Below are 16,146 nucleotides of genomic sequence, written 5' to 3'. Positions count from 1 at the left end.
TTGTTCACTCCAAAGCACGATAGACTGGTAACTAAGACTTTCGTGGTTCGAGTCCTGCCTGCGAAGGAAACTTTTTTTTTTTTTGTTCCCTATTTACATTTATTCCCAATACTTTTCGATTGCTGGTAAAATTCATGTTCTGGGAATAATAAGTTAATTAAGTAGTAAAATATCGCTGCAATCGAGAAGTATTGGGAATAAATTTGAATAAGGAACAAAAAACAGTTTCCTTCCCAGGCAGGATTCGAACCACGAAAGTCTTAGTTACCAGTCTATCGTGCTCTGGAGTGAACAAGGCTCTGAAATCAGCTACAAGGGTCGGTCCGGTTTTTTTTTTTTTGCCACTACTGTACCCCTTCCAAGAAGGCTCGATTTTCTTGGGCATTGCTACTGTGATACACCGTGCACTCTGATTATGAAATCACTCACTACTGGTCTGTCACCTCTCGCCGCAATTCAGCTGTCGGTGTAATTTCTGACGCAAATGACGTCATTCAAATTCGTTATCAGAGATCGGAAACAACCCTGTAGAAGCAAATAGTTTTTAAACAACAACATAATATATTGTTTGTCCACTAGTATTGTTACTTTTTTGTGCAGGTCATTGTCGGGGAATCGAATCAAGTACATCCCTGATGGAATTCTGCAGCAGGCTCCTGGACTGACGCTACTCGAGCTCAAAGGAAACCCCTTGATGGGCGTCCATTCGCACGCCTTCTCTTCCCTTCCACATCTTCGGAAACTGTGAGTGTTCAACTGTTTTGAAAATGCTGTGCTAGTTCACGGCACTTTATTCTTACCGTTAGGAATTCAATATTTGTCCCTTGATTAAAATATAGGCCTACTACATTTGATTGATAATAAATATGAAACATTATAATTTGATTTTCTTTTCAAAACTTCCCAATCTAAATAACTATTTATTTCAATTAAATTTAATGTAAACAAAAAACACGTCATTATAGATATTGGGAAGGAAGTTCGAAACCAGTATTAATTGCAGTTTAGGTTTCATCCCCTTCTATCGTTACACCCCTTTGACATTTCAAATGGCATCCCTATATTTGATACTTAAATTTCAAAGAGTATTCAAATGTTTATACATCTCATTCATTTGTTCTCACACCTATTGCCATTATTTTTACATGTTCACTGCTTTTTGTTAGTCGATATTTGCTGGATGAAACGTACAGTTCCCTAGCGTTATAATCATGGTACCGTATTCCTTTCTTAAAGTGCAATCATCACATTTTTGTTTGACGTGCGGTACATTGAGAGTTAAAAATATATATCATACAAGTTAAGATCGTCTCGTTAATAAGTAGAGGACGATAATATCCATTGATAATGAGAATTGATGATAATCCTGATGGCCTTTTCTGTAATTTAAAAATACTGATTGCATGGATGCTGTTGCCCCATAATAAGATAACATATGCCTACAGTTAAACTATGTGTAATAGGCGGCCTTAATATATTTTAATAGTAAAATCACTTTTAAACCTTTTTAAAAGAAATGAAATCCGGATAATTTAATACTTAAATGCTGAACATGTTGTTCGCAAGTCAGCTTCGTGTCAACCACAATAAAATTCCAAGCATGTTATATGAACGACTCGTTGAGCAAGGTTGTAAACTAAGTGTTAATGATTCTGTTGTATTTTCACTTAAGACTAAACCATTAGCTCCAAACCATTTTTTTACTTATATTATATAGGTCAAGCAACTGGAGGTTGCTCTGGTTTCTCTTTCGGTCCCCTAAACTACAACCCGTCCACAGTTGTGAAGTAACGGTTAGCGAGTGTGGCCGCGAATCCAGGTGGCCAGGATTCGATTCCCGGTCAGGGCAAGTACCTGGTTAGGTTTTTTCCGGGGTTTTCCCTCGACCCATTATGAGCAAATGCTGGGTAACTTTCGGTGCTGGACCCCAGACTCACTTCACCAGCATTATCACCTTAATTTCATTCAGACGCTAAATAACCTAAGACGTTGAAAAAGCGTCGTAAAATAACCTACTAAATAAATAAATAACTAAAACCCGCTAATGAAATCAAAAACATCATTTTTGAGCTTTCAGTCTCCTTAGTGTGAATAGCGTCCAATTTTCAGTGTCGTGTAAAAGTATAGGAACTGGCATTGTCTTCTAAACTCTTAAAAGGAATCACCATTAAATTTTTTTAAATGTCATTCGATTGTGCCACACAGGTATTCAAATATTTATACCTTTGTTGTTACAACTTTATGATTTGTTTAACACACGTTCCATTCAAAGTAGTTATAATTATTATTTACTTTTTCAATAATTGTGTCACCGATAAATAGGCCTTTAATATTTTTCCGCGGAGTTCATTGGTACCTCTGAATTCCTCTATAGTCTTCGTTGTAGATATTCTTTTAACTCATATGTTTTACTATGTATTATTTTTTATTCATTGAATCTGCCCCTGGGAAGGAACTCTAAGACAGACTCTGCATTAAGGAAATATAAATATTATTCTATTACAACGGAACTCCAAACTACGTTCATAACAGAGATACTGCTTTGCGTGCTATGCTTTCTTGGCCTTAGTTTTGAAAGCCAGCTGTCTCCACAGTTACGTGACTGGAGTTCAGAACTCGAACAGAAACACGTGCACCAAGTGACCCGTTACGTTTCAAAATTCTTAACAGTGAAGAAATTTGCCTTAGAGTTGTACACCAGTTGTATAGTGACGGTAAGTAAGAACAGTTCCTAAACAGCAAATATTGCCGTCTTGTCAGTGTCGCCAACTGTTACCAGATATCACACGATCGTACTTACTGAATGACTTATTTACTTACCGTACTTTACCTTTATGTTGGAAGGTTATTCTAAATAATTCAATAATTTGTAACATATTTTCGTAGGAAAATTATACGAGAAAGGGATCGAATGTTAGGTATTTTGTCTGGCAATATGAAATCCATTGGCTTGACTAAATAATTATTCACGAGACCTAACCTAAAAATATATTTTGTTTGACCACATGAAATTATTGCTACAGTACAACTCCACAAATAGACACTCCACAAATAGACGCTCACTCTCGTATACTTCACGATACAAGGTAAGTCAACGCATCCTGTCCCGTGCTGCACAGGGCTAACCAGTTGAACCAGTGCAGTAGTGTGCAGATACTCGTACACGTTGGCAGGGAACAAAACATGTGTACTTATGTTGAAGCAGAAGTTACAAATATTGGAAAGGTTAAAAAAGGTGAATCAATCAGAGCCATCGCTCAAGAATTTGACATTTCGATCAGAACAGTGCATGGGATAAAGCAAAATTCATCTAAATACGAGGTATTCTGTAGTGATTATAAGAAGCGTTATTATTATCAGTTGATTGTAGGATGAAAACACAGCTTATTTTGTGTATTTCCTAATTTTAATGAATAAGGATGATACAGTATTTGTGTTCCCTATTAAAGGGTACACACCATTTTCAAATAATTTATTACACAAACACAGCTATTACATGAAATGCTCAATGAGTTTTTGTAGCTTTATTCTCTTCGGTTCTAACCAACAATAACAATAATACAGGTTGCCAGGCAACGATAGAAAACAAAAGATGGGAAAACAAATGAATGAGGTGTATGAATAATTGAATGCTCTTTCATATTTAAGTATAAAAATATAGGTGTACCATTTGAAATTTCAAAGTGGGAGTGGCTGGGGGTGGGAGATGAAATCTAAAATGCAATTAAGCCTGGTTTAAGACTTCCCTCTCAATATCTAAATTTACGTGTTTTTTTTCTTTTTGCTTAAATTGAATTCAATTTAAATAACTAGTTATTTAGAGTGGGATGTTTGAAATGAAAGCCCTGTCTGTAGATACATTTAGAGAGTTTTTCCTGCAGAAGTTTGTGTTATGTTTCAAATCTATCGCGTATATTATACTTAATAACGAAGTTGTTTTGTTATATATTTTGCATATACTACAATATATTGTTTAAAATTATGTATGTTAATTATTTATGTTTCGGTCCGCACGCCATAAAAACATTGTACGGCCCTTATGTTTACCAATGTCCGCAGTACTCCGTAGAAAGACAGAGTTCGTACCTCGTCTCGCATACGGACCATTGCTGTGTCTATTTGTGGAGTTCCACTGTACTAACTCCGAAAACTGATTATCACCATGAAATGTATGCTTAAGAATACTTACTCCTAATAGTTTTCCTATTCTAGTTATAATTGCTGTCTCCGTGAGCATAATTCCGTCTTCATTATCTTCTTTCGGTTAAATCTAAAAGAACAGAACGCCAGTAGGGGAAATTATCTCCACTCTCGCAGCACGCTTTACGCTTTCGTGGTGGAGTCGCTGCCATGCTTTTTCCTCTTTTTGACATTATTGTAATCAAAATCTAAACACCAAAGAAATTCATTAAAATGTGAAATGGTATTTCTATCGATCACCCACCTGCATTATCACATCCAAGTATGTTTGATTTATTTACACTTACCTGGCTATGGTTTTGAATTATAATCAAAACTTGACACATAAAATGACTTATATATTAATATTAATACTGATATCAATTAATTTAGTATGTTCAAATTTCACTAGCTTCGAGTCACCGGCTCAGAAATCTAGTACCATTTTAATTCTGTGGAACTCCAGTACCGACAATTCTGTCTCAGCTGCCAACATTAACAGTTACAAAATCACTACCATTTGTAGTATTTGTCAGTATCGAAATTGGAAACGAAGTTGGCAAAAGAAAGTTCAACCTGCAAACTATAAAATCACCACAATCCACTAGCATATGTAGTAATGGCGGAGGAAACTGGTCAGGTTTAACCCTTAAGGTGTGAAGTAAGCTGACCCGGACTATAGTTGCTGCGCATGCATCTATTTTATTAGCCGATTCTGGGCCATTCCATCATCATAATAACAATTATCAACAACTTTAAAGCGTAAGCCCATTCAGGGATGTTCCCTTTCCAGGTAATTACCCCCTCCATTCCTTTCTCCGCTTTCCAAATTGTGATTTTTAATTATCCAAATAATAGCGCAAATAATAATAATAATAATAATAATAATAATAATAATAATAATATTATTATTATTATTATTATTATCATTATTATTAATAATTTGAACATCACAAATTTTCCCACCACCTTTATTTATTTATTATGTATTTATTTGCTAATCGTACATTCGTTCTTTTCGTCCGTTCGTTATCATTCATTAATTCTGGTGTACATATGTAGTAACAGAAAAAATTAAATTACAAACATAAAGCAAAACCACACGACAATATATGCAGGCTACAGTCTCACATCCTTTAAATGGATGAAGCTAAATTGGAGATAGTCACAGTAAATTATATTACGGCTAAAATATTAACGAATATGAACAGGAAACTTGCAATTTTAATTCTAGAGAAGAAGCACAAATAAACACATGTAGCAACACTTAAAACCATTGAATAAGACACAATTGTCCAATTTAATCTTGAATTGTGACAATATCCGGCAATCTTTGACATAATTAGGTAAGAATTCCAGAGAAGAGGTATTTCTACAGTGGCGGAGGATGCGTATAAAGGAATTCTTTGATAGGGGTAGAAAGAATTATTTGATGTCGGTTTCAGAGTTGTAAGAAACTGAAAGCGCGGTACGACGTAATTCAGAGTAGAAATATGTACTAAATGCATGGTTTTATATCGGCCGATTACAAAAGTTCCCCTTATTTATTTTTAATCAAATTAATTTGTTCATGTGGTTAACATAGTCTTGTTTACTAATTTTTTGTTAACTATAGAGTATTTCACGTTAAGATAAAAGCATTGATATATGGGGGCTGTTCCCATCAACTATTTATAAATGTTTTCTTGAGAATTAGTAATTAATTAGTTCCTTTTAATTAATGAAACACAATTTGATTGAGAACGAGAGCGATTTCATGTGCTAAAATATTGTTACACTTCTAAAATTACCATATATTTAATTTACGAATAACGGGGTAACAACTAAATTGATAGAATAGCCTTCCGCTTTCTTGCTAAACATCTTCACTGTGGACTTCAACAGACAAGTAGAGTCGGTACAGTTGAGGCCAAGATTTCACACCGTTAAAACACGTATAACATTGTCTGCGATGTTAAGAAATATAGGTATGTATACTGCATGTAATGTGCCATAATTAGACCTTGGATTTTAGGCTAAATACCAATTTTTTCTGTTGAAATAGCTTCAAGTTTTACACAAAATACTAACATTTGATATGGGATTTATGGTGCGTAAAATACCTATTTTTCCTCATTATAAGTTATTTAAAAGTTTTAGAGTAGAAAAATACCTTTTTCTGTTTTGTTAATATGTGTTTTTAATTTTTCGTGTAGCAGTAATAGCCTTTATTAAAAATAAATGTGTACAACTATCAGCCATTTTATATTTGTTTTAGAGGACTGACTCGGGACTCTTAGAATGAGGGTGCTAAGGTGTATTGAAATGGGAGAACCCCGAGAAAAACTCCGTGCGCCTGCTTTGTCCATCACAAATTTCTTCCTGGCTCAGATGGAATCGAACCTTGATCACCACGTTGTAAGGCAGGGAAGCTAACCTGTCCGATATGGACGACGTATTTTTAGTGCAGCAATGAAAGAGAAAGTTCTGGCTCAAATATATTGTAATAGTTTGGTTGTATTAATGAAAAAATTCCCGGCAAGTAAGTTTTCTTTTTTAGCACTTGAGCGGGCAGTAGGAATACAAAAGAACAGTGTCGCGTGGAAAGATAGAACCATTTTATAAGCGCAAAACTAAGAAAAGGTAAAGTCTCACAACAGAAAATTTAGGCTTATATTATGACCATTGATCGTTATGTAAGTTACTGCGAAGCCAATTATGAATTATGTGTTATTAATAATTTAATTAGTTTAATTGTGATATTGAGACGTATCAAGAGCCATACAGAGCAACGAACCCTTGAATTCATTAATAATAAGTTGATTATTCATAATTTAAAACATAATAAAATGAAGTTTCTAATCGCAATATTTTTTTTACTCTCTTTATCACTGTATAGCGTGACATTTTATATTCACTAATTTTATTTGCATCGTTAGTTATTGTAGTTTGAGCGGGTAAAAATATTTAGGTGCCTAAAATCGTATTTCCAGCTGCCTAAAATTGTTTTTTAGGTACTTAAGCTGTATTTTAGTACCTATTTTTTATTATTTTATAACCTAGTTCAGGTACCTAAAAGTTGGTTAATGATCTAAATGTCCGAAGTTTAATTTTATTGTGATGCGTATATATATATATATATATATATATTTTTTTTTTCAGAAATCATTATGGCATTAATAGATGTTTTCAATCATTTAGACACGAGTGCCTATTTTGTGTGATAAACTGTACGTATTAGGAAGAGAGTGAGATAGAGATACTATACCTCATTCTTTCTTCTAACGGAGGCATCTTGCGGCAACAGAGTACTAAGCAAGGCTCGTAAGATCAATTTTTTTTCTTGACGTGAAATCCTCTATAGAACTAAAGAATACACTAATAGTACATTATGCAACGAGCCTATAATGATAGTAATTAAGAATCGAGTATGGATATTTATGAAACGAGCGCAAGCGAGTTTCATAATTTTCATACGAGCTTCTTAATTACCATTATAGGCGAGTTTCATACGACTTTTTATGCTCGACCATATTTCTAACTTGAAATTACCGGTATTCAGATGTATACATTTTATTTGTATCTGACAAGATCGGAAGTGACCTTGTTCTAGGTCGTGAATTGTGAGATGTGCGCAGACGCGAAAGTATTGATTTTTTCCGAGGAACAATAATGTCATTGACCTTGTGTAATCCGTTAAACTTGGTATAACTTTGATTATTGAATTCGACATTGAAAAATGAGATGACAAATTGAATTTATTTGAATATTATTTACAATTAACGCTAATTATTATAGTAACAGAACATAACCTTCTGCGACAGTATTGGATTTCCAGCCTCCGTGACTTTTCGCTAATTCTCTTTCGATTGCATATCCGAGAATAATCGATACTTGCGGTTTTATAACGGTACAAAGCTGACTTGTCATTGGCTGAACACATGTAAGCTGAGTTATCATTGGCTGAAGACCTGTACTTTAATGAGTAGGTGTAATTTAATGACATGCATTGAAGGACTGCTACCAGATTATAATTACTACATTTCGGCATGGTCGAGCATAAAATATAATTATGGGATTATAGTTGATGAAGCATTAAATTCTTCTTCTTCTTCTTTGGTGCTACAGTTCGCTTCAGGCATTAACTATGTTCCTCCATCTATTCCTCTCCAGTGAGATAGTCTTCCGTCTTCTGACTTTCAATCTGTTTAGATCTTCTTCTACACTATCAAACCATCTCAGTGAAGGCTTTCTCTCTTCTTTTCTCTATCCTACTTCGTAAACGCTAATCTTCTACAAAGATTGGGCTCCTCTGATCTGTTCCAGTCGTACTGCTGTAAATCATTAATTGTACTACACTGGGCCGAATCGAAGTCGCTATCGACTTGTTACGAGGATTTCGCTTAGGAAGCAATATAAATGGAGATATACAGAAGGCATTGCATATAAACTCTATTATTCCTGTGTTATCATTACATCATTCAGCTTGTTCGTGCATGTCTTCAATAAACTATAAATAAATTATGTATGAAATAATTATACAATTATTTACTTTTCAATAATTGTGTCATCGATAAATTTAATATTTTCTAAAGACGTTTTATTCCATGTGGAGGAGAAATGTGTAGTTAAATGTTTAAATTAGATTCAATTTTCAGTTCTGTGTCTGTATCTATACTAATAATAAATCTGTAGCCGAAATTTTTCTGGTAATTTTTGATTTTCCAAAAATAATTGGTCCTAACATATATAATTAACCACCCTGAAACCGAAAATCGCTTTTTTGAAATTTTTGTTTGTATGTCTGTCTGTCTGTCTGTCTGTCTGTCTGTCTGTCTGTATGTATGTTTGTTACCTTTTCACGCGATAATGGCTGAACCGATTTCGATTAAAATTGGAATATAAATTAAGTTCGTTGTAACTTAGATTATAGGCTATATGGCATTCAAAATAAATTATTTAAAAGGTGGGTTATAAGGGGGCCTGAATTAAATAAATCGAAATATCTCGCTTATTATTGATTTTTATGAAAAATGTTACATAACAAAAAGTCTTTAAAAATCATTTCCGTTAAGTTTTATTCTTTGAAAAATTTTGATAGGACTGATATTTAATGAGATAAATGAATTTTAAAATTAAAATAACTGCCATCTAAGGCCGTGTAATGAAATAAACAAATGACTTCGTCTATAAGGGGCCTTGGTCAACAACAATCGAAAGCTATGAATCATAGCCTACAGAAAATGTTTCTGTGTTTGTATGAAGCAATATCGGAAGCTAAATTAACCGATTTGAATAATTATTTATTATTTCACCATTGGAAAGTGTAGTTTCTCTGTATGGACATAATGCTATAATGTTATTACAGTAACTTCTGAGTGAATTGAGGACAGGTAAGATTAAAATAGCTTCTTATGCACAAACAACTTGATAGGCTATTCTGTGTATTCGTTTCCTGTATTTCTTAAAATAATGTTTATCTCAGAGAATTAACGAACAACGAGAGTGTATTGATTTAGTATGCAGTAATAATATGTTAGTTTAGCATTTCATTATTTTATAATCCAAATTTTAACTATGCTCAATTGAATCGAGTTAAAATACATAAAATACATATGCATTAAATGCAATGCAAAAGATTTGGGTAATGAGCCAAGCAGATTATGTTGCCCTGTTGTAAAATAAAATTTGTTCCTCCTGAGATTCAAGGGGGTACATCCGTTATCGACACACTTTTTATATAATATAATATAATATAATATAATATAATTTAAGTTATTTAAGTTACTTGAAGGGTTCAGAACCATAGTGGGCCAAGCGCCATTTACTGAATACGTAGAAAACAAGAGTTAAAATTAAGTTATTACCATAATTCAATGGAAACATATAACAAGTAAAATAAAGTATACACATTAAATGTAAATTATGTCAACGTTCATTGAACTATCATGCATGTAATAAAAATTAAGAAACATGTTAAAGGAATTGTCATTGCACCAAATGAGTGTCTCTGGACCAAAATGATTCCATTTTAATTATTTAAATATAATTTAAATTAAGTAACATATTAAACGATTTATCCTTCTATCAAACACGAATATTCCCTGGATCAAATGTCCTATTTTAATTATGTAATTACTTTATATTTATTTCTAACGGGTGCAGCGGAGCGCACGGGTACGGCAAGTTTATAATAAAATTGATACTTTTTTGTTAATACAATATGAAACGTAACTGACAATATACCGTGGCTAAAAAGAAAGACAGGCTTCGGCGCGAATCGGAGTCAGGTGGTTATCTTCGTCTAGTCATGGTCATCTTGACAATCGCATAATATAAATACATGTCCAAAGTTCTAAAAAAACAAAGGAATTGCTATGTTGATCTCATGTTAAACGGTGCATTTATATATAAACTTGTTCAATGTTGGACATGTTATGACTACGAATGTGACGCCATGCAGTATACTCGTATATCGATTGTAACAATGACACCATTCATGGATAATAAGGAAGGCTGTGGAATACCATATAAACTGCAGTTTCACTATTTTCGACTGGTGAATGGATATCTAGCCTGAAAATGACAGCAAATTTAGCAGCTGTTCGTTCCGTTCCTGGCAGATCTCTCGACGGTACCCGGTGCAGACATGGCTGCCCGGAGATTGAAACTTTAGCACACGTCTTGGGATTCTGCGAACAGGGATTGCTCTTGAGGAACTCTAGACATCATCTTGTAAGATCCAAAATTGCTGCCGCATTAAGAAAGAAGGGCTGGAAAGTAGAAGAAGGAATCTCCTGTCTAGCTGAAAATGGGTGAACGAGACGAGTAGATATTTTAGCGTACAATGCTGACACTATAGTACGTCCGCTCAAATGAGAGCCACTTGGAACGTGCGATTGGACACACTTACCGCAGGGAGCAAGTAGGCACGCGACTCCGAGCAGGTTCCATGTAAACAACGCTGCGTTGCCATCTCTCCCTTCTGAAGACTGTAGTGATCCTTCGTGTGCGTCTTGTAAATACAGAAATAAAACACGAACACCTCCTATTCAAAGTCTGTTCAGTCACTATTTAAATCAATTGCACAAGATTCCAAGGTAGCTTCTAAGGAGCTATAATCACTTTCTTTTCTCTTTACATGGTCGATAAACTTTACTCAATGCTTTTTATTGTTAATTTGCTATTAAATCACGTACTTCTTGAACAGTTTTATTTCACAATGCATTTTCTGACCGGACATTTCTGTTCGTCTTCTTGCGACTAAACTAATTCTATGGCAATGATAGGGGGGCAGTCGTAGTACAACATGGCCGTATTTTGATGATAGTTCGTCAGTTACATACACCTTCTTTTTTTTTTTTTGTAATGGCTACGTTTTATCTCTTGTAGCAGATGTAACTTTGTTGTTGGGACTGGCGTAGGCAAAGGGATGTTATTTTCACGTTTTAATGACATCTATTGTTGATCTAGTGGTAGGTACAGGATTCACAATACTGGAATGGTATGGGGCATTATCCATAATGATGACAGACGGTTCTTCCAGTCGTTTTCGCGAACATTCCTCAAACCATTCTTCAAAGATTTTAGAATTCATAGTCCCACGGTAATCAGCCGGGACATAACACATACTTTGATGGGTAACGAATAATGCTCCTGGAATGAAACCATTTCTTCCCCTCGCATGTAAAATTACTATTCGTTGTCCTTTACGGGAAGAAAAAATTGTCATCACAATAACTTGACCCATCTGACCAAAGACACTTTAATCCGTCATGGGTATCATACCATGTATACTTCTTCATAAGCCAGTTGTCGATAATACTCTATATTCCGTAAATACGAGGAACGCCACGTCCGTATTCGTAATGATTCCATTGCTGCTGGTTGAGATCCATGAATTTTATATTTAAACCCCATTAAATGTAATAGTTCCATTAAAGTATTTCTTTGATACGGAAACTCATATTGGGTTGCTTGTGTTTTATTACGCATTGCATTGAGAAGTTTGACGTTGAAACTATTTTATTTTTTATTAATATTATATGGAACACAAAAGCCACAATACATATTTACTGTCCTCTGCCTCGTTCTGAGCTAACTGTATTATACTTCCGGGCTCGTCTGAAACCAAATACTAAGCTATATGAACTTGTTCTCGGAGCACCGGCTTAGATCTGTCAACAGCGCTGGCGTACCAACAACCAGCCTCGTGCTTGAAGACTGAAACACCTGACGCCTCCCGCTCAAGGTAGTGCAAGTGGCTCTCATTTGAGCGGACGTACTATAAACAGGGCATCATTGTGGACCCCAGATACGTTTTGAAGTAGAATGTCATCAGTCAGCCGAGGTCCACCTTGAGAAGAAGTCGATCTATGAGCCTACAGTCAACTATTTCAAGCTGAAATATGCCTTAATTCACGTTGAGGTATTCGGCTTGCTCATAGGAGCTCGAGGGACTATACCAGCTTTTTTCGAAGAATTTCGACGCCAGTTTGCTCTGCCAACATCTCTGAGGGATGACATTGTGATAATTGTGTTAAAAAAAATCCTGCCAAATCCTAATTAATCACATGGTGCCACATTAATAGCAATTGTAATTTTTCGCGCCCTTTTCTTTGTTTCCCTTCTTTAAAATTTAATATCTATGTTTACATATGTATAATAATTTTTTTTGTCGGTATACTGAGTCCGTAAGGGCTACCCTCAATGGGGGGCAGTTTACTATTATTTATTTATATTAATGTAAACTAAAAGTAGCTATATGAATAATTTAAAATCAATTCATATTAAATAATAACGTGAACATGTTATAAAAGTCCTATTTACATGTTTTTAAAAATGAATCTCAGAAAAATAACTTTCAACCTCACTATGTATGCTAAAGTCCTCGGAAAACGATATAATTTCGTATCGGCATTTCTTTTGTAGCCCAGTGTACTGTACTACCAAATACCTACTATAATAATAATAATAATAATAATAATAATAATAATAATAATAATAATAATAATAATAATACCGGATAGCTGTATACCAGCAGCATTGATGTGACTGCGAAATATCGCAGACCTGACATCTAACGGAGCGGTGTGGAATTACGTCCACAAATACAAAAAATATTAACATAGCAGGAATCAGACTGTTGTTTAAAACGTAAGATACTAGTGTGGAATAATATATGAGACACTTAAGAAATGTTGAATAGTATTTAATGTAACATTATTATTTTTATTTTCATTGTTCCTTGTTCACGTTAACACTTGTTTAAAACTTGAAACTATAGTATTTTGTATCAAGGCTGGATGTTATGAGAAATATTGCATACTTCGTATTACTTTCCGTAATTAATTGTTACATATTATTTCTTTACTTTAGTGAGACAAAATTAATTCCGACATTAAGAATGAATTTACAATATCGCATTAAGGTATGTACCCATTGCTGACAGTTCCAAAGATAAATTTGATAGTAATATGCTTGTAATAATTAGTAAAGACATGTGGATAACAACAAAACCTAGTTTGATGAAACCTTAAAATTTCCAATACATTTTAATTTCTATTCATTTATTAGGCCTAAATAGAAAAAAAAAAAAAAACTAATTTTTATTGTTCTATCAAGACAGAGACGAAGGCATTAGCCTACTAAAGAATGTTGTTGACTCATGTTTTATGATACCTCGGAAATCGAAAGTACGATTTGGAGCAGTTTGTAATGCTGTAATTGTAGCAGTTATAAACAACACGTATGGCCTACACCATGACATTTTAACACAGCACTAATTAATACAACTATTTACTAGCCCAGTAACAATTTACATTATAGTAGATTACAGCTTTCTTCGCGGGTTTCAGCATACCCTGCCGCCTAGGTAGCAGCACCTGCGCCGTTCGCGCGCAGAACTGCTAGCTGTCCGTATTATTATAGTAAGTTATTTGATACCTAGGCTTCTATATATTCAATAGGTTACCGGTATCTCGTTTTTCATTCGTCAATGAAATAGCTAGTTGGCTGATGACGCGCGAAGAGTCCATGCTGATTGGTCCTTCATTTTCAAATTGATCAGCGTACATTATAAACATAATCGCCTCAAATAAAAACATTACAAGGGGTATAAACCAAGTGTGCACGTATCATGGAATAAAATAATACGTTGAAAGTGTTTATACCGTGTATATAAAAGCTGTACTTACACTTGTTACTGCATTATTTTTCTGTATTTCTTAACAATTCGTCTGCTCTCAGTGTCTGCCGTCCGTTTTCGTCTGCTAGTTTCCAGTCTTCTTGTGTTCACACACTTGAGTCATATAAAGAACCTAATTTTGACTGTACAATCAACAATAAAATTTCATATTGAACGTTATGTACGAACATTGCCACATATTCTTTGGTTCTTTTTCTAATATTCCGCCCATTTTTAATCGTGTTCTTGCCATGAAACTCATTGTAGAATTTTTTAGTATTATTGAAACTACTTAGTCATGCTGGTGACGGCATGATTAAACCTTCAAAAGTAAGAATAATGTACTAAAATTTAAGAGGGCCAAGATGGTGGTGTTTTTGTTTTAAATGTACATTTATAAAAAATCTAACATTGAATGATTTTAATATCTCATTCTAAAGTTCAGAAAAAGGGGCATGTACCGGTAATGAAATGTCAACAACACGTTCATTTACAATGGGTAATCATTATAACTCAACAATGAATTCTCACTGGAGGTTATTATGATTAACTCACTGATTATGCCATAATGACAAAATGTCATAAATCATTAATATAAAATCAATATAATAAGAATTATAGTGAAAAAATATCATTGGTAGTCTCTCAGTCGTTAATTCTCCACCCCTTTGGTACGCAACTGTTAGTATAAGTAGCATGATTATTTTGTTAATTGTAAGTTACGTACGACTCAGCAGAGATTACAAAAGAAAGAAAATAATTTGAAGGTTAACATAGATGAACCTAATTATACGAAGCTGGTATTAACATAGGCTGCATATATATATATAGGCCTATGTGATTTATTTAAACTTATCTGTAGGCTTTAACATTCCCGGTCGTTTCGGCACGAAAATCAGGAACAAAATCGTCATCTTTCAAATGATCAGAGGATACTCTGCTTGTAATCAAGGTTGAATTTATCCTCTCTTTTGCACGCAATTATCCATTTTTTTTCTAATTTCCTAAATCTTTAGGATTGGTAAAGGACGACAACTCTTTATTTTTATCGTTAGAATTGTTGCATACCGCAATAGCACATCTTTGACCTGGCATAATTCATTCAAAACAACATAAACAAGAAATAACACGAGATACTGCTTTGAAGCATTTGAGCTTTGGCGCGCTCAGCTATCTTGTGACGTCAGGATCGCTCTCCTTTCCTCGTCAATCCCTCGCCAACAAGCTCGATAATAATGCAACCTATGAGAAGTTTAGAACTCTTGATTTGATACTACGTCGTCTCAAACGTCTTTTCATATAAACTTTGTACTCATTTGTACAGGGACATCATTTTATTTTTACTTCAACTTTTATTGTACCTGAGTTTTTGAATGTACTTCACTCCCACCCCTTCTACTAATCAAGTTCCAATTCCACACAGAGCCAAGACCGCAGATAGTAAGCAGTACTGAGTTACTGTGTATAGTACGTTCCAGAAATATGTTCGCGTTTTCCAGTGACGAAAGAGCTTTCAATATTGAATCATATATATTTTCGCACAGGTACTGTCCGTTTGCCTATGTCGCATCCCGATTTCCCCCACCTGCTTCTGATCGCCCCTCTGTAAAAGCTGGGCTGTCTTAGCTATTTTCTGAAAACATTAATTTCTCTTAGGAATTGGACGTTTACGTAATATTATACAGCTGTTTAATTTAACTTAAATAAAAGGGCTTCGTTAAGTAATTAACTGTCACGTGATTTCCTTCCTTTCGACAATCCTGCGGCATAACCACTTGGACGGACAGTAGATAGCATGTCTG

At 34.4% G+C, this 16,146-nt stretch overlaps 1 protein-coding gene across 2 annotated transcripts in view; it reads left to right on the top strand.

Annotated features, from left to right (window-relative positions):
- The window catches only part of rk (G-protein coupled receptor rickets), a 579,587-nt gene that overhangs the window by 487,242 nt on the left and 76,199 nt on the right, over window positions 1–16,146 (top strand). For both annotated transcript variants that reach the window (XM_069841552.1, XM_069841553.1), the window contains one exon: window positions 601–744. In XM_069841552.1, the coding sequence (XP_069697653.1) occupies window positions 601–744 (144 nt within the window). The remainder of the gene's footprint in view (window positions 1–600; window positions 745–16,146) is intronic.

The sequence above is a fragment of the Periplaneta americana genome, chromosome 12, assembly GCF_040183065.1.
Source record: "Periplaneta americana isolate PAMFEO1 chromosome 12, P.americana_PAMFEO1_priV1, whole genome shotgun sequence".
NCBI classification, from domain to species: Eukaryota; Metazoa; Arthropoda; class Insecta; order Blattodea; family Blattidae; genus Periplaneta; species Periplaneta americana.
The sequence above is the reverse complement of the archived record's forward strand: the minus strand, read 5'-3'. Positions and strand labels throughout refer to the sequence as shown.